The 20272-nt window shown below is 46.4% G+C and overlaps 1 protein-coding gene across 1 annotated transcript in view; it reads left to right on the top strand.

The window, feature by feature from the left end:
* LOC144717142 (A disintegrin and metalloproteinase with thrombospondin motifs 7-like) overlaps positions 1–20272 on the top strand; it is a 94462-nt gene that overhangs the window by 38892 nt on the left and 35298 nt on the right. The window contains exons 10-16 of the mRNA XM_078592452.1: positions 835–927; positions 2698–2843; positions 3827–3996; positions 6411–6544; positions 9198–9318; positions 12667–12911; positions 13149–13308. Coding sequence (XP_078448578.1) covers positions 835–927; positions 2698–2843; positions 3827–3996; positions 6411–6544; positions 9198–9318; positions 12667–12911; positions 13149–13308 — 1069 coding nt within the window. The remainder of the gene's footprint in view (positions 1–834; positions 928–2697; positions 2844–3826; positions 3997–6410; positions 6545–9197; positions 9319–12666; positions 12912–13148; positions 13309–20272) is intronic.

Below are 20272 nucleotides of genomic sequence, written 5' to 3' on the forward strand. Positions count from 1 at the left end.
ATGGCCCTTGCTGTTTTCTCAGCTGTATTTCCAATTCCTGACATGTGTCACCAGCACGCTGCCAAAGCTGACATATCCGAAAGTGCTGACATTTAAACGTCTGATTTTCACACGCAGTGTGCATAATAAATATTTAAGACGATTTGTGAGATTAAGTCCTTCCTTTCATTGTAATATGTGAAATTTAATTTATTGTTCTTGAACTCGAATCATTTTCTAATCAACCCACCAGGCTTACTCGTAGGCTCATTATTTTATATCCTTGACCAATGAGATCACTATTTTTTGGCTGCAAGGCGTTAGGAGATAATAATCCAATAACCGGGTTTGATGGCATGAATGGACTGTGTGACTGAGCTGGTCTCTTCTTATTCCCCTATCAATGTGACAATGAGAAATGGCCCTTTTATCTCACGTGTGCTACAGCGATATAGGATTGCTGAGCATTATATCTCTGTGTGAAAGCCCACCTAGGGCAGTGTGTGGTTGATGGGTATGTGACTGTTGTTTACACTCAATCACAAGAGCTTCGGGGGCTTTGTCCCAAATTTATATGGCCCAAATTTATATGGCCCTATATATTCACGCAGAGATCCTGAATTGTTGCCATTTGCACTAACAAGCTTTTGCAAACGAACCATAAATGAACGCTTGTGGCTGTAATTGCTCTTTGGTTTCCCATTTATTTTATTTTCCCAGCCTCCAAAGTTTCGTTGTTGTTTGCTTTTCCCTTTTCCAGTTCACCTCTCCAGAGCCTTCCACACACCCCTTTGGGTTTTTTTTCCCCACGCCATCTCCTCCCTCTCCCTCTCTTCCCCCTGCCCCCGCCGACAGGATGTCTGCCGTGCGCTGTGGTGCGAAGTGGGAACCGCGTGCTACTCCAAGTACGACGCCCCGGTGGACGGCACGTGGTGCAGCGACAACAAGGTGTGCCAGCCGCTAGGCCGCAGGCTGCCCTGCACGGCACCCAGAGATGCACGCCGCGGGTCCCCATAATCACATGACCGGCGCCGCCAAAGGCTGTGCGGCACAGTCCGAGTTCGATTCCCAGCCACAGTCAACATCGGTGGCGAGGGAAACCTGAACTGGTCCCAGGCCAACACATTCACCAACGCATACTGACTGGCAAGGTGAAGTACGGTCAAACAAGCCCCATAGGGCGCCACGGTGGTGAGATGTTAACTACCTCACTTGGTATACAGGAGGTTGTGGGCTCGATCCCGACCCTGACGCCTGTTGTAAATTTGGGGTTTCCATGTTATCCCCGTGGTCGTGTGGATTTTTATCCGGGTCTGGTTTTTCCCTCCACATTAAGAAACACGTGTTTCTAAATGTGGAGAGAATTTGGCTGCTATAAATTTCCAGATGATAAGCCACATCATTGAGCTTTTATTTGTGGCCAGGTCACTTCTGAAAAAGAGTGATATAGCTCAGTGGGCCTGACGTGGTGAAATAAAAAATGGCTTAAAATAAATAGTTATGATCGACATTCAGTGGGGAGGCCTTCATCAAGCAGTGGATTGACAAGGGGCAGCAGTGCAAAAGCACAACCTGAGGCTGAACAATAGGGCAGTAAGATCAACACTTCATAATATGCAGGGGCATTTGTATTCACACCCTCAGTGTAACGCCGCGTGAGTAGGACGAGACTCAAAATAGCGGACTTTGGAGGTCAAGTTGGTGTCGGCCGTGTAATTGCTGCTTCTGTCAAATTGTTTTGACAGAGGGAAGGAAGTGATCGCAAGGCACGGTGGCATGCATGACATTAGTCACGATGACCTCTGTAATTCGTATTTTAGGGCCTCTTCTGCCACAAGGAGAAGCTGTCTCTGAATGGGAAGGGAGGATTGCTATTCTTAGGGGAGCACGGATCCCTAGGTTACTTTATCATTGCTGCCTCCTAACTGAAAATCGTACACTGTAGTAAGCTAGAATTTCAGCAATTGTTCCTCCAATTTAATTGATGCGCATAGTGCAAAAGCAATCATATCGTAAAGTTACTTACATTATACATTTGTCAGGAAAAAAAGAATCGGTAGATATCTATTTAGCATAATCCGCCTGCGTGCATCTCGTGTTCGTGGTGCAACCTTTCACGCGAACATTTCCGCTAGATTATTCGCAGGGCTCATCCATTTTTTTTAAGCAATATTATTTACATGGAAACATTCAATTAAAAACTCACTTCCCAACCAAAACACTCAGTTGTTCCTGAATCAACGCCCGTTAATATACAGTGTTATAAGCCAATGAGATATTACAGAACAGTTTATGTCTTTCCACTCTCACCACCACTCCAACTCCCAATGTACATCCATATGTGTGTGGTTGCGTGGGTGTGTTGGTCCATGTGTGTGTGTGCATGTGTGCTTGTGGGGAGCGGTGGTGTAGTGGTTAGTGAACTGCGCTACAAACCCGGTTATCCGAGTTCTATTCCCGCTCACAGCCAGCATCGGTGACAAATATCTAAACCGGTTCTGGGCCTCCCTTAGGTCGACTCAGACTTAAAATGAGTACCTGGTGCGGTTAGTAAACATCATTGGGGAGTCAAAGCCAGCCCGGCGTGGCGCTGGATACCCGCCCCCTCGCGTGCCGGTGCCAGCCTTAATAGTTGCTACACGCTACCAGCACTTGCCCCCAACAGTGTCAAACGTGATACATGATACGGGGGGGATATTTGCCTTTGTGCGATGCCAGTGGTGCGTGGGAGGAGAGTGCGTGGCGGCGGGGACGTGGCCCATCCACGTGCGCGGCGCGTGGGGTCCCTGGAGCTCCTGGTCAGTGTGCTCGCGAACGTGCGGCGCGGGCGCCCAGAGCATGGAGCGGCATTGCAACAACCCCACGTGAGATTTGCTCCTCACCCCCCCCTCACATCCCCCCCGTCCACCCACCCACCTCCCCCAACTCCTCCGATTCCATCAGCTTCCGGCGGCAGTCAGTGACCACCACAGAGATTTACACCATTGGAACCTCATGTGCCAGTAAAAAAATATGATAATTGGTTTTTTACCCTTCTATCTGGCGCCTTTTGGCATCATCTGGTCCAACCCATGTGAGACTAGGCTCTAAGGAAAGCTGTCTCGGGTGTGGACCAATCAACTTCAAGGACAGTGCATACAGAGTTATGTTTTTTGTTTGCATTATGACTGCAGGTATTGTGGTCTATGCAAACATGACTCCTTGTAAAAAAGGTGTCAGTTTTGTTTCCAGATAGAAGGGTAAAAAAACAATTATCACCACAGTGATGTCGCGAAGCAAGGCGACAGAGTGAGTGCATGCCACACACTGCGAGGTTTGTTGGGTGCCTCGCTGATTGTTGACTCCGAACGCTCCTTATTCCCTCACCAATGGAGCCGATTTCGTTTGTTGATTTTAGTTTTTGTCCCGATTGCGTTACCACATTGCTGCATTTGTATCAATTGAAGGGGCCACACTGATGGTCAATGTTGGCGTAATTTTCACTGAAGCCTGCTGCCGTTTGTCTCTCAGTTACAGAATTGTGCCTTTGGACAAAAAAAAACACACGATGCTATTTACTGTCAGAATGTGGATAAACACGGTGTAGTGATTTTTGAAATTAATTACTTCCATGAAATTGATGAATACATGAAATGCCACGGGCGACCGAAATAGACCAGCTAAATTCAGGCATGAAACTTTGTCAATGCGTCACGGGGGTAATTTTCTCCTTCTGGCTGCTTGTTGCTGACAACAGGCAATTTTGATTCTTTGGGCCTGTGCTCAGCAACCGTGATAAAAAAAAAGTAAATAATGTCAGTGGCGGGGGGGTCGTGAATGCGACGTGTGGGTGCCGTGTGCCACGCAGCCCGCGGTTCGGAGGAGAATACTGCACGGGCGACTGGCGCAGGTACCGCGTGTGCAACACCGAGGCCTGCCCCCTCAACGGCACCTCCTTCCGCCAGCTGCAGTGCAGCGAGTTCGACAAGGTTCCCTACAGGCGGCAGATGTTCACCTGGCTGTCCGTGCCGTACCCCGGTATGTTGAAGGCGTGACGGTCTCCCGACAACTTGGAGCTGTGCACTTTTAAATCTGGTACTACTCTTCGTGTTTAGTTCGTCGTCCTTCCCCCCCCCCCCCCGCAACTCCGGTTAGCACGAGTGTCTACGTATGGCGCGAAAGAAGTTCAAATTTTCTTGCTGCGGATTTCACACCTGATGACGATTGCTTGTGTTGCAGTCGAAACGTCGTGAGGATTTTTATTGTTTTATATTATTTTATTTCTCTTCTACGTGACTTTACCGAAAGAACCAAGAATATAAGTTCAACATACGTACATACATCTTTGCCAATGAACTGCACGTGGCAGTTTTTTTCTTTTCTTCCAAAAAAGTTCGCCAAGCCGAAATTCGTCATTTACGTTTCACACTTTGGTTCCATCTGGTCTCATGCAGTCTGTTCACGTGCATTTTAAATAATTGAATACCTCAAGTGAGATTTGCTGGAACTGAACGATGTAGAATAAGTGATTTCACGCGATGCTCATCTTTTGTTAACACCTTTAACCCAGCGCTGGAAATTACATATTCCCATGGTGGGGGGGGGGGCATTTATTCCATATAACATCCGCTGTTGACTTCCTCATAAAGTTAAGTTGTCATTATTTTATTGGCTCCAGAGAGATGACGAAGAGATGAGTTTCCCACTACCCGGAGATTTCAACTCAAAAAATCTCCCGAGCGCGAGCTCCACACGCTACCGCTTCACCACTTGTTCGAAATGTGGAGTGAGATAATACAAAAAAAACCAGTCGGCACATTTCCAATTTATATCCTTCTTGAGTTTCCCCTCCTTGATTCAGCCAATTCTACGGTCGCACTTCAAATAATCGGCTTATTTAAATTGTACATTTACCAAGTTTTATTTTTTAATGCATAAAGTTTCGTGGCTAACAGCGGAAAGAGCCGCGAAATGCGACATTCATGCAATGTTCCTTCCAATCGTTGGCACGGAGTCACGTTGAATTGCGTTGAGAAACGATTATTGGCGAGGCTTTGGCAGTGATAGGATGCGCCCACCAGCTTCCCGTCAGCCAGTGATGGATAAAACTACGGACGTCTTTGATTTAAAGCCATTATGGGACCCTCCTTTTCAGCTCAGGCTCCCTTAAAAAGTATTTATGATTGAACAGGAATCAGTTCGTCGAGTTGTAACGTAGTAACTTGTGCACAGTCATTAAGCAATCTAAAATTGCAAAGTCAATTTCGCAAATGACGAAATCTCGTATTCATAAGTTCAAAATCATTCGACCAGTATATACGGGGTATAATTTCGAAGATAATGATAGTTTGAGGGAATATGGCTTATTTATGAATTATGTCAATGGTTTGTTCTTTCAGTAAAGTCACGTAGGTAAAAAATGAAATTAAAATTAATAAAAATAAAAACAATAAAATCACGACGTTTCGGAGGCAACACAACCTTCCGTCTTCAGGTGAAACTGTCACAGCTTGTGTTGCCTCCGAAACGTCGTGATTTTATTGTTTTTATTTTTTATTAATTTTAATTTCATTTTTTACCTACGTGACTTTACCGAAAGAACTAAGAGTATGAATCCTTGCAGTCACGAAAGCTTCAAATCTAGAATTACTGGGCATTGGAATAATTGAGATGAGATGCCACGTGAGACGCTTTGTGTTTTTGGGGCATCTAAGTGCATGATAAATTAAAATCCTTATCCTTTATTCTAAAGTTGACTAAACTAAAAAAAATATCTTACCAGGTAAGGCCCACTGAGCTATATAACTCTTTTTCAGACGTGACTTGGCCACAAATGATAGCTCAACAGAAGCAGCTTATCATGTGGACATTTATAACAGCCAAATACTCTAATTGCATGTTTCTAAATGTGGAGAGAAACATTCGAGGACCCAGAGAAAAATCTACGCGACCACGGGGAGAAGATGCAAACTCTAAATATTCAGGCGTCAGGGTCGGGATTAAACCCACGACCTCCTGAAAACCAGGCAAGGTAGTTAACATCTCGCCTCAGCCACAGTGCCATGCAACACAAACTTTGGACCACATAGTAAACCGCTGTCAGCTGCGCTCCTTCAACAGAGGAGGAATATCAAAACGACACACACTCTCTCTTGACCCCGACATTTGGCATTCATCTCCCGAACACATTGCTGCCACACGCTCATAGAGTAATGGAATAAAATTCCTCGGCGAGCGTGTCACGAGCTCCGTTAGTAGTCGTAGCCATCGTTCACCCACCTATCACCGGTGGTTAGACACCAGTTGACCTTGGCGAAAACAAATGCAAAGAGGTGGCGGACTCCGTTGCTTTCAGGTCGGGCTTGAAATATCCCCCGTCGCTGTGCGCAAAGTGGAGCCCCTTGATCCCCTTGATCCCCTTGTTCCCTGCCGACCGTCTCCATGGCGAGCAGATAACCCCTGCGAGCTGCACTGCCGCCCCAAAGATGGCCGCTTTTCAGAGCGGCTGAGGGACTCGGCTGCCGACGGCACGCCGTGCGGCCTGCCCTCGGAAGGCCTGAGCATCTGCATAAACGGTATCTGTAAGGTATCGCCACGTCCGCAACCGTCTGTCCTCACTCTCTCGCTGCTGTTAAGATATAAAAATCATGTTTTTTTTTACTTTCACGTTCCAAATATCGATTCCTCGGTTTGCGTGCGTCACTTGGCGTTTTTATACGCGTGGCGAATGTCCTCTCCGAAGTAGGACATCATGGTGCTGCTCTGTGCTACCGAAGTGGACGCTGATAATGTCGTAGTCCGGTGGTATAGGGGGGGGGGAAGGGAAAAACAAAATTAAAACACCTCCGTTGGTCTCATCGCAAAATAAATATATTTTATTAGCCTGGCAGCCAATTGGTCTTCCAGACCAATGTGGTCCGGCAGCATTTGTTTAAAGTATGCACACCTCGGATTGGTTGTGAAACTTATGATGAGCAGAGCCAGTCTCGTGACACATACACTGCCGCATTGCGGCTGTTGTCGGTGAGAGCACTCCTCTAACTGTGCAGAGAGTCACATCCAGGCAGTATGTCTCCTCTAGATTCCTTCCACATGCAAAACTATTTAAGAAAACATTTATTCAAGCACGACCCTCCTGAAACGGTTTTGACATCCATTCATGCATTTTTGGGTAAACATCGGTCCAGAAGACCCATTGGCTGATGGACTAGAATGGAGTATTTTTTTTAACGCAGCGAGACAGATTTTCGTCACTTGTTGCCCACACTGGAGGGCAGCGGCACCATCGTGGTTCGTGCCAAGCGCAGCTCCAACTCCTGTTATGGTAGCTGTTGCGTGTGGGCTACCGTAGCAGTGATATACCACCAAGGAGATTGAACTTGGGTTGCCCAAAGGGACACTTTGGTGATGCAGGACCCATCCCAGCAGCCCTCTAGTGCCAGTCCTGCTCAGCACGCTGCGCCATGAACCTGGCTATCTGAGTTTGATTTCCTGCCACGGCCAACATCAGTGGCACAGTGACATTTAAACCGGTCCTGGGCCTCCTCCCCACCTTTACTGACCCGCACTGACCAGAATGGTGAATTACGGTCAAAACAACCTCTAAGACCGAGAGGGCCTGGGGAGGCATACATCCAGCAGTAGATAAACAAGCGGCTGTGTATTATCACAACAGGACCCACACTACTCCGCAGCAGCATAATGCGTGTTTTTCCCTGGGTAAACAGAGACACACTATCTATACACTATCTGGCGGTTGCAAATGAGCTCTGCTCTCTTTGCCTGTCCGATTGCCGTTGCCACTGACGGGTAATTGCAGGCTTTTGGGCCGTGTTGACTTCATGTGTATGCTCAGTGATCGTCAATATTCCCGGCGTTTAAGAAACAAGCGTTCATTTGGCCCAATTTGACCAGTTAAACTGCAATCGCGTGCGTGCCATTCAATGCAACACAAGAACATCCGTAGACGGTATCAAGAAGGTTCTGAGATTATAGTCAGGACCATGAGGTCATCTGCATGGTATTTTGTGTTGTGCACATACTCGTTATAAGTGCAGCGCCAACTCATGCTCATTCTTCGTAGCATCATTCGTCAAGGAAGTTTCCTTTCATCATGTGTATGATAATCATTACAATAATTTTGATTGGCACAATAATATTAAAGCAAGTGTATGCCATGTCCGTCGTTGACAAATCGCACCAGTTCGTTTTGCAACACTGGAAGACAGAATCTCGGGAATTATTAATTCACACAATATCCAGCGGCTGCCCACACTGAAAACTGGAAAGGGTCTCCGTGCACAAATGAGCACCATGGTGACAACGGTCATTCGTCTCTCCCCAGGACGACCACGGTTGACTTTCCACAGGGTGGTAATCTGTTTTTTTTTTATCAATCTTGAAGGCACTATGGGATGAATCAACCCTTGACTATGTTAAAATTCACCCTCATGATGCATTTAATACAATGACGCACGCTATGCATATGCCTCCTCCTCATCATAAGATGCACGAGCAACCTGTGCTGAGGTGCCGCAGGGATTGAGATCTGCTCGGCAAATCCGTTTTTGCCCTTGCACTTAACACCCACGCGAGCCGCGCACACGCAAACGCTCTACTCAGAATAATATGCTGATTATTTTCTGCACATTTTAATTTTGTCCTTCACACAAGCCCAGTTTTTGTAACGAAGGATAAACGACACGTAATGCTGTTAACGCACGGAGTGATGGTGTTTTGGTTCATGCGCTGCACCATACAGCCGTCGGAGATTCATTTCCAGGCACCGCTTATATCAGTGGCACGTGATATCTCAACAGGTCTTGGGTCACCCTTTCACCAACCACCGCCGTTTAGCTGAGGTTTAGTATAGCTCAACAACCCCCCCAGCGGTGGATTGATTGAGAGCTTTAAATTACAGCTTGTATTATTGTTGTAATAACAGGCCATCGGTTTTTTACATGGTGTCATCACACGATGTAATTGCGATCTGAAAAGGTGGCGCATGTGTTTTATAAGGTGACGCGCAATGAAAATGTAGGGGAAAATTATCGGTCAATTGGTAGCAAAATAACATCAATTCACCTATCTTCTTGCCACAAATGTGTTGGTTAAATCTTTCGCTTTGAGTGCCGGTCACTTCAATGCAAAATAAATAATTGTCTGCCCGTATTACTCTTCAAATAAGACGTGAAGGGGTGAGAAATCAAATGAGTGTTTTTTTTTGTTCCTGGCTGTAGAAGCTGGGATGTGACTTTGTGATCAGCTCCCTGGCCACGGAAGACCGCTGTGGCGTCTGCAAAGGCGATAACTCCACCTGCAGAACCATCTCGCGAAACTTTGATCTACAGGAGGGATTTGGTAAGCTCCAACCCTTTATCCGTTATTCGTGGGGCTTTCATATAGCTCACGGTTAATGGCCACCTGCGAACGACGTCAGAATTTTTTCTGTTTTGGCAGTTAACGGTTTTGATTATGCATTTTTTAATGTGATTTGTTTTCGTTCATCTATTGGTGCAAATCTTACTGGGAGTTCGATAAACGATGCTTGGCTTGTACTAATTTCCCGGAGACATCTCTGAAATTGACTCTGCATCCCGCAAAGCTCTCGGCTAGATGTCAAAAGATTTAAAACCTTAACTTCAAATCGTTAAATATTGTATATATATAATGTACACTATTCAATACAGTATCAAGTCACAATGAAAATAAATGTGTTTTTTTTTAAAGTCCTTTTTACATTTCATCAGAAAGCAGAGGGCACAAACACTTACAGAAAATTGACCTCAACACAGCCATGAATCAATAGACAGTTAAGATCAATGCCAGGCATCAGAAAATATAAATTGGCCGTGAAAGTGGTCTGAAGTTCTCTTTATTAGTGGTGCAGCACTAAATCATTGTAAGCAACCATGAGCCACCGGTGAATGAGTGGAGGCAAGTGGAGCCCTTGGAATAAACGATCAGTCTTGAATCCAGAAGGATCGTGGGAGGAGACCTTGCCGAACGAATGAGCCTATTCAAGGCCCCGAATAAATGGTGAATACAGCTGTAGTTTCGCCGGAATGCGTTTTTATTTTACAACAGTAGACTCTGTTAACTGTAAGTGTGAGCAAAAATGAGCGAGTCACCATTATGCCGCACTTCTTCTTGAAAAGCCACTCACGGCAGCACTACAATGCCACATATCCTTCACACATTTTCCAATACACCCTCAGCTGCCGGTCATGCAACATTTCTCACGTATTGCGTTTTAACCACTCACCACATGCGCACGCTTCTCATAATCTGTGCCCAGGTTGATACTTTTTTTTAATGAAAGAGCCATGATTTGAGACACGGATTAAGATCAGACGTATAAATTCATAACCCAAACTGTAATAGAAGATGATTATATGCAGTCAGCAGAACCTGCTAGGAAATAAGGGTCAGCTGAGTGCTCAAGGTGGTTTGTATCACGTGATGAATGCAGTAAGATATGCAGTTGAAAGTCCATGGTATGCCTTAAATATAATCATGACAATCACAATAAGGCCCTTTGTCTATACCGGAAGGCCTCACTGAGTCTGAAAAACTCTTTCAGGAGGCTCGTTAATGAGTCTTTCGGAATGGGGGAGGAAAGCAGAGCACCTCGAGAAAGCCCACACGTATGAAGGAATAACGAAGTGCTGCACAGATAGATGTAAGAATCAATTTCGTTTATTGACACCACCTGGCAAATCTGGAGCCCCAAGCCTACAACAAACTGGTTATCCCCAGGCAGCCTACGACCCAAGACTTGGCTTCTGAAATCTGACAAGATTCAGAATAATTTTGCTCTGGGTCTTGGCTATCAGGTAATGCAATGTACAATCATGATGTACAAGGCCCTTCCTGTTTCCTATACAATTAAAGTAGAGGAAGAGCTTGTCAAATTACACAGTTGACGTTGCACTATTGCATGCAACTATTTCCCGCTTAATTCACGTAAACAGGTTATCTGTAAACTGGGTACATAGTTCATGTTTTTGTCACAGACGCTAGCTGATATCACGTAACACAAGAGTAAAAAAGAAAATGCTTCACCGAGCTCACTGCCCTGATATTGACACTTCTTGATTTTGCAATCCAAATGGAGTAGAAAGAAAACGTGAAAGCGAACGTGATATAAATAGGCACCACAACTAGCCGTGGAGAAAATATATTTTTTTTTATCTCCTGCGAAAGAAAATGTGGCTGAAAAAGACGCGAACCAGTGCCCTAATTAACAAACATTTATGTCCCTTCCATCAGATGGCCGTTGCTTTAAAATGTAGTTAAAATGGAAATGAAATATGGTAAATGTGTCGTCCATTATCATTTGGGGGTTCAGAGGTAGGTTTTTTTTCCCCTTTTTTAGCAGTGGGATATCTGCATTTACGAAGGTCAAGCATAAATTGTCTGAAATGCTAAACACCGGTAGCACATGTTCCCCAAGCTAATGGGATGGAAAGCCTTTGCTGAGCATGCTTGCCAATGGGCAGGTGTTCTTCGGGTCGACGGTTCATCTGTCATCATGGCCGCTTGGTAATTCTGCGGAGAAACACCAAAGCGAGCCTTGGTTTCATGGATGTTAAAGACCGTCAGCCGGTGTGATTTTACAAGTCAAATCGGAACTTTGAAAAATCACCCGCAAATGTTTGTTCTAATCAATTTAACAACCACCACCTTCAAAATTGAGCTACTTTAGCTCAATTGGCGGTGGCACGGTAGTTAGCGCATTGTACTCTCAATCTGAGTTTGATTCCTTGCCACGGATAATATCCATGGGGATATCTGCATTGTCCTTCGCCCCCCTGCCCCCCACTTCTTACCCCTGCCCCTCACTTCTTACCCATGAAAAAGCATTTGTATTCTCACTTACATTTTCCAGGTTGCTGGTAAACTGGAGTAGGTGGCGGCACTCCGGTTCGCACGGTTGGCTATGTACTGTGCGAAAGAAGTTCAACATGCATACAGTACATACGTGACGAGTAGCCACAGCCATAGCAAGATAGTATACTGGATGTGGTGTGCTGTGTGCAAAACATATTTTCTGGGTTGCTGGTAAAATGGTGTAAGCATAAATGTGTCGTTAAACCCGCCACCACCCAACAGCCAATCAGTAAGGTTTGTCACGTAAACAAAACGTGTCAATTAGTTACTACTTCAGAGGGTAAAACCACAACATTTGCAATTCGAGTACGACGTTCCACTGGTGACTACAACCAGCTTTACGTGATCTAAACCAAAAAAACTTTATTATGAATAATATTGGTCGCGAAAGCCTACTACGTGTTCAACTGTTGTAGGCACATGACTAGTAGCCATAGCCAAAGCGAGAGGCAAACTGGATGTGACGCGCTGGTTGTGGATATAGTGTCTGGGCCGCTGACCGTTGCAAAGTGCTTGTCACAAATGAACCACAGTTACCCTGCTGATCTCGTCAAGGAGCATAATCCATCACGCGAACTCCGGTCATTCTCACAGCGGCTTCTGGCAAGCCATCGAACATAGACGGGGACTGTATCGCACGCTTCCGGATGAGCTTCGACAGCCGTCTGCTTTTCGTGTTTGGTTTGTTGTCATTCCCCCGCACCTCCGATTAGCACGGGTGGCTACGTACTGTGCAAAAGAAGTTCAACACACGTACGTGTGTGGTCACAATGACGGACACGGCTCTGCTCTACCCCCTCGCCGCCGCCGCTGCAGGGTACGTGGACGTGGGCCTCATTCCCGTGGGCGCGCACGACGTGCTGGTGGAGGAGCTAGCCGAGGCCGGTAACTTCCTGGCGCTGCGAACCGCCGAGGGCGGGCGGCCGCTGCTCAACGCCGGCTGGGTCATCCAGTGGAGTGGCGTCTACCCGCTGGCCGGAACCACCTTCACGTACCAGCGGCATCAGAACCACGAGAGGCTGAGCGCGCCGGGACCGACACAAGAGCGCATCTGGATACAGGTGGGTGGAAGCAATTTGTCTCTCTGGCGTACCATAAAACATGACCACTTCTCCTAAATATAACCTGACATTATCTCCCAACCTGTGTCACCTATTTGGGAACAAAAGATCTCCCGACTATTCTTTTTTCTTTGTCGATGTGTTTTCGTCCCGATCGTTCGCAATCCGTGAAAATCCCCCCACCCCACCCCCCCTCCCACTGGCTCGTCTGGCTGGCCAAACGGCAAACCGCGCCAGCTCCTGTACCAGGCGAGGAACCCCGGCGTTCGCTTCCAGTACACGGTAAACAGCCCGTGGGCAGTGCGCGGCGGAGGCGCTGCGGGAGCCTCAAATTCGCGTCCAAACTTCTCCTGGCTCTACGGCTCCTGGACGGAATGCTCAAGCACCTGTGGATCAGGTAATGTGCGACGCAATGCAATCAAAAGGGTTGCAGCCGTGCACATTTCTTTTTTACGCACTGTAAACTATCTTTTTTTATTTTACCAGGTGAGACCCACTCTTTTTTTTCAGATGCGACCTGGCCACAAATGATAGCTCAATAAAGTGACTTATCACGTGGAAATTTAGAGCAGTCAAATACTCTAAATCAGGGGGTCCCCAACCCCCGGGCCGTGGACCGGTACCGGTCCGTGGCCTGTTAGGAACCGGGCCGCACAGCAGGAGGTGAGAGCGGTGAGTCTGTGTGTGGCCCGCCCCCATTGTTTTATTATTGATCACTTCCGTCCGCGCCTCTTTCCCGCACTGCGCACTTGTCTCAGTCACAGTTTTGATAAGCCCACAAGCTCTAACCCCTAGCCAACATGAGTAACAAACAAACACAAGCTGCTAACCCCTAGTAGCCACAATGAGTAAAAAACAAACGTCTCTGGAGAGCTTCTTTGAAAAGGGGGAAAGACCCAATGATGAACCCCCCCTCCCGGTCCGTGAAAAAATTGGCTTCCACGAAACGGGTCCCTGGTGCCAAAAAGGTTGGGGACCGCTGCTCTAGATGCATGCTGATTCTAAATGTGGAGGAACCGAAGAAAAATCCACGCGACCACGGGGATAGAGAACATGCAAACTCCAGACATATAGGCGTCAGGGTCAGGATCGAACCCACGATCTCCTGTATACTAGGCGAGGTAGTTAGCATCTCATAACGCCACTGCTGGCAGAAGGTTATTTTCCACAGGCAGTTATAGAGATCTCTTCGGCAAGGTAGTTTTGCCTACGAGGTTACGAAGAGCCACACTTTAGCCCACCACACATGACCTGCTAATCGGCCGACTTTTGGTGGTGAACCTATTTATACTGCAGGTACCACTTGATACAGTAAATCTGGCTGCGACGGTCCCACCTGATGACGGAGACTTATGTTGCCTCCGAAACGTCGTGATTTATTATTTTATTTATTTCTATTATTACTTTTATTAATTTCAATTTTAATTTTTTACCTACGGGACTTTACCGAAAAAACCTAAGAGTATGAATCCTTGCAGTCATGAAAGCTTCAAATCTAGAAAGGTACAAGGATATAGAATTAAAGTGGGAATTTTGGTATTGCAAGTCCAGCGTGCGCTAACCATTGTACCACAACAGCATCTGTTCCAGAAGATCGCGACCAAATCATCCAAATAATTTACCAAACGCTGTTGTTGAGCTAAAACATGATGCGTGGGAGGATTTTGTCCTTTTGCGCGGTTATTAATAATAATTATTGCATTTATATAGCGCTTTTCATTGAGGGTCTCAAAGCGCTGTACAGGACACAGCAGCAGCAGGCACTCAGCATAAAAATAAATATATGTTAAGTATCATTTACTAATTCTAGATTTGAAGCTTTCGTGACTGCAAGGAATCATCTTCTTAGGTTCTTTCGGTAAAGTCACGTAGAAAGTAAAATAAAATAAAAACAAAAATCACGACGTTTCGGAGGCAACACAAGTCTCCGTCATCAGGTGGGACCGTCACAGCCAGATTAGCTGTATCAAGTGAGGCAATGATTCAAGATGTAATCCCTTAAAAGCGAGTTGAGGGGGGAGGGAGAGGGAGGGGGGGAGCTCATCAGACTATGGTAGCCAATGAAAGGAACGTATCGGGAGGGAGGGGGGGGCGAGGCCAAAAGGGTGGGCGATGGACGTGGAAGCGCTTGTGCGCAAGCGGCCAATTACTGCACACGCCAACACAATGGAGCGATTGTGCGCAAGCGGCCAGCCACTGCACCCGCCAACACAATGGGCAGAGAGGAGGAGGGGAGGTCTAATACACATGATAGACAAAAGAACGAAAATGATGATGGGTACAAACTTAGGGGGAGCTCATCAGACTATGGTAGCCAATGAATGGAACGTATCGGGAGGGAGGGGGGGGGCGGGGGGGGGGGCGAGGCCAAAAGGGTGGGCGACGGACGTGGAAGCGCTTGTGCGCAAGAGGCCAATTACTGCACACGCCAACACAATGGAGAGAGAGGGGGAGGGGGGTCTGATACACATGATAGACAAAAGAACGAAAATGCCCATGTTTATACCAATGCTGGCTGAACAATGAAGAGAGTACTGTTAAAATAACTGAGGATGTTAACACTCGGTAAAGTACAGTAAAATAGTGCCTGTCAGATAAGATGGTCCAAAAAAAGAGCACATGGCATTTCTGACAAACACCACCTGACCGGTGAATTAAGACATGTACATCGGGCCCTCAGGATGAACGGATACTCTGACCGTACTATCCGCCAAGCTGTCTCTCCCACCACACAGAAACAGCCACATGAAACTCCGACCAAAACCATCACGTTACCATACATAGCTGGCGTGACCAAAAAGATCTCCAAAATTCTAAACAAACATAAGATCCAAGTCCGATTCAGTACAGTGCATAAAATCCGTGATCTGATTCCATCTGTGAAGGATGTCGTTCCTGACTTACAGTATCCTGGAGTCTACAAATTGAGTTGCATTTGTGGTGATTGCTACATTGGAGAAACGAAACGTCATGTTTCTGATCGTGTCCGCGAGCACAAGTCAGATCTGAAACACGGCAGAACTAATTCTTCTGCCGTGGCCGATCATTGCTACAACTCGGTGGGCTCTCATGAAATTGTCTTTTCCGAGACCAAGGTTCTCTGCAAACCTCCCGGCTACCATCAAAGGTTTGTACACGAAGCCATACAAATATACAAACACAGACATAATTTCAACCGTGATGATGGGTACAAACTTAGTAATCATTGGAAAGATGTTATCAACCACGCAAAAAAGACTTAATCACAAATTTTTTTTTTTTGGACCATCTTATCTGACAGGCACTATTTTACTGTACTTTACCGAGTGTTAACATCCTCAGTTATTTTAACAGTACTCTCTTCATTGTTCAGCCAGCATTGGTATAAACATGGGCATTTTCGTTCTTTTGTCTATCATGTGTATCAGACCCCCCTCCCCCTCTCTCTCCATTGTGTTGGCGTGTGCAGTAATTGGCCTCTTGCGCACAAGCGCTTCCACGTCCGTCGCCCACCCTTTTGGCCTCGCCCCCCCCCCCCGCCCCCCCCTCCCTCCCGATACGTTCCATTCATTGGCTACCATAGTCTGATGAGCTCCCCCTAAGTTTGTACCCATCATCATTTTCGTTCTTTTGTCTATCATGTGTATTAGACCTCCCCTCCTCCTCTCTGCCCATTGTGTTGGCGGGTGCAGTGGCTGGCCGCTTGCGCACAATCGCTCCATTGTGTTGGCGTGTGCAGTAATTGGCCGCTTGCGCACAAGCGCTTCCACGTCCATCGCCCACCCTTTTGGCCTCGCCCCCCCCTCCCTCCCGATACGTTCCTTTCATTGGCTACCATAGTCTGATGAGCTCCCCCCCTCCCTCTCCCTCCCCCCTCAACTCGCTTTTAAGGGATTACATCTTGAATCATTGCCTCACTTGATACAGCTAATCTGGCTGTGACGGTCCCACCTGATGACGGAGACTTGTGTTGCCTCCGAAACGTCGTGATTTTTGTTTTTATTTTATTTTACTTTCTACGTGACTTTACCGAAAGAACCTAAGAAGATATCATTTACTAAATGAACTAAAAGTTGAACAAGCGGAAACGTATAAATAGGTTTTAAGACGCATTTTTATAAATATCCACAGACTCAGAGATCCCTCTGATATCTCGTAGAAGAGCGTTCCATAAGCCTGGGGGCGACATGGGGAACATTTCGGTCACCCTGAGACTAAAACCTCGACTTGGGAATGCAGATCTTAGGGACCTTGAGGGGACACATGGGTGCAGCATGTCAGTGATGTAGGCTGGGGCAAGATGATGTACTGCTTTGTAAGTTAACAGTAGGATTTTAAACGGTATTCTATGTGAAACTGGAAGCCAGTGCAGGGAGGCCAACACGGATGTAATATGATGTGAAGAAGGTGCTGCCAATTGGTTGTTGATTTATGTCTTTTTTTAACCCTAGCCAAGGGGAGAAGCCCGTTTACTTTCATATTTTTTTTTACAAAATAGTATTGGTTATTCAGAGTAACATAGCATGCTTTAATAATGTAACCTTTTTAAATGCACGAAATCTTCTGTTAAAATTTGAAGGTGGGCTAAGACGCCAGCAAACGGTGTTCTACTCTATCTTGTGAATTACGTCCACAGCATGTTAACAGCCACTCTTCAGCAACTGCTGATCATTGTTAATCCCTTGGAAAATGACTGGGTAGCAGCAGGGATTGAATTACCTTCAAACATTGGTGATCATGGCAACAGCTGGGATATATTTTACCCCTTTCATTGTTTTAGTTCTAAGAAAAGACCTGTCACAAATTTATGAAGCTTATAGCACCCATCTGTGAGTTGCAGATGTGATTGGGTTTTTTTATCCATAAATCTGACCAATGTGTTATCTCTAATCTTCGAGAATAGTGTGTCATTTTGTTTATTGCTGCGAAATTCTTCACAGATGTCTCTTATTTCTCATTAAAAAAAAACTGTGGATTAGAATTTCGTTGAATAATGTTGCACAGAAGTGTTTGGACAAATGCAGTTAGCGAGTGCGTGTTAAGACCAGTATGTCACATACTGGGGGGGCGCCGTGGTGGGGGGGGGGAAGGCAGCATTGGGCAATCACCGTGTTTGTCTGGCTACTTTTGTCTCTCTGTTGCTGATGCTGGCAAACCACTCCCTGGTACTTACTTTAGACTGAGTAAATCTAGGGGAGGCGCAGACCACTTTCCGATAACAAATGCCGCTCTCGTCGCAATTGGCCACGCACTGAACCGTGTTCGAAACGGAATCCTTGCGCTACGCACGGACCACTTTGCAACACCCATCACTGCCTGTACACAAACAGGGCTGGGGAACAACAAGATGAATCAGCCAGAATAATTTGGTGAAAGGTTTAAGTTTGTTGTTGCTACGTTTATCTTGTTCGCATGCCATACATATTATAAGCCTTCAAAAGGCACGTCATTAAATAAATTATAACGCTATTTATAACGTGCACAATATTTGACGGACATGAATGACCGTGACTCTGGTGGTGTGGTCTCGGAGGAATTCTCCGCTATAACATACATGCAAACATACATACATATAGATTAGCCGATTATTATGTAGATGTAAAGTAGCTGAGGGCCTCATCATTGGTTCCCAACGGGTCAGGCCCCAAGTTCTTCTGCATTTGACCTTTATATCATTCAATTATAGATGCAAATTCTCTACGGCTAAAAACATAATTTTGGGGGGGCGCAAGAGTTGGCCAACTGAGCTACGAATCCGACGGGCTGAGTTCGATTCCCGACAGTGGCAGGTGATATCTGAACAGGTTCTGGACCTTTCTGCCCCCCCTCCCCTTTACCTGCTTGCACCAACCGGCGTAGTGAAGTACTCTCAAAACGACCCCCACGATTGAAACGACACGGGGAGGCCTAACATCCAGCAGCTGATGAACAAACGGCCGTGTGTTATCACACAATGCGACCCACATCACTCCGCAAAAACAACCGAACACGTGTGTTTTCCTTGGCAAACCTATATCGCGTCTGGGGTTGCAAACGAGCCATGCTGTTGTGGCCCACGGGTAAATAGCAGGCCGCTGGCTGTGTACGCTTGATCAAGCGACGTCGATGACCAACACGGCATGGGGGGGCCTTCATCTTGCATCAGATTGACGACAAAGGGTCGCAAATTGTCCTTTTCTAATTGTACACGAGGAGGTCCACCCCAACTTGCCTTTCCTCACTGCATTGTCACCCCATCAACTTTAAACACCACTTTGATGTCGAATTTTAAGACCCGCCGCCCGAGATCCATGAAACTCAAATTCATAATTGATAACCGGCTTCTTCCAGCACATATTTATTTTACCAGGTCAGGCCCACTGAGCTATATAGCTCTTTTTTTAGAAACAACCTGGCCACAAATGATAGCTCAACCAAGTGGCTCATCATCATGTGGAAATGTATAGCAGCCTAATACTCTAAAGGCGTGATGTTGATTATAAATGTAGAGGGATAAACCAGAGAACCCAGAGAAAAATCCACACGACCACAGGGAGAGAGAGAACACGCAAACTCCAAATATACAGCAGGCGTCAGGGTCGGGATCGGGATCAAACCCACGACCTCCTGCATACTAGGCGAGGCAGTTAACATCTCGCCACTGCGGCGCCCTGTATATTTGTAACGGCTCTGGGTGTTCTCACACATGGTGCAGCACCCACGCTGCCTTCTTCTCTCTTTCCTCTCACGTTTCTAATTCGCGCGACCCCCCTGCGTGGTGGCTTCGCAGCGAGCAGTGGCAGCTCGCCATTTAGGGGTCGGAGAGGCTGCCGTCCCAAAACACAAAACACAACAAAAAGGAGAAAAACCCTTAAAATACTGTACGCTATTCACCGGCTCATTATACTGTACACTTTACACACCCCCACGCTTTCCCCCACCTCCACCCCCAGTGGGCATCCGTGGATCACCCTCCCTACTGCCACTGTCCCATCGCTTAGAGGGTAGACCATCATCACTCTTTAGCCGTCTTCTAGCTCACATTACCTTGCCTGTCAAGAGTGTTAGGGGGTTATTGATATATGCTTAGCGAGTACAGGGATAGAGAATTCCAAAAAGACAGGGGCATGGTATTGAGCTAGAAGGGGTTTTTTTTTCTCTTTTTTTTGTTTCTTTGTTGTTTTTTGCCCGGGTGGCTTGCGGGAGAATTCCGCTCCGGATGTTTTTTTTTCCATGGCTCTTAGTCTCTTCGGCCACAAAAAAATCAACGATTTGTCATCCCGCCCCGACACCAAACCAGACAGCAAGCAGACAGGCGATGTATAATGTATTTGCGACTGAAATGGTGGAAAGTTTTCTCGCGTATCATTACAATTTGCAAACAACGTTATTGAAATGTTCAT

Source organism: Lampetra planeri, chromosome 3 (genome assembly GCF_965212315.1).
Source record: "Lampetra planeri chromosome 3, kcLamPlan1.2.h2, whole genome shotgun sequence".
In the NCBI taxonomy this organism is placed as follows: domain Eukaryota; kingdom Metazoa; phylum Chordata; class Hyperoartia; order Petromyzontiformes; family Petromyzontidae; genus Lampetra; species Lampetra planeri.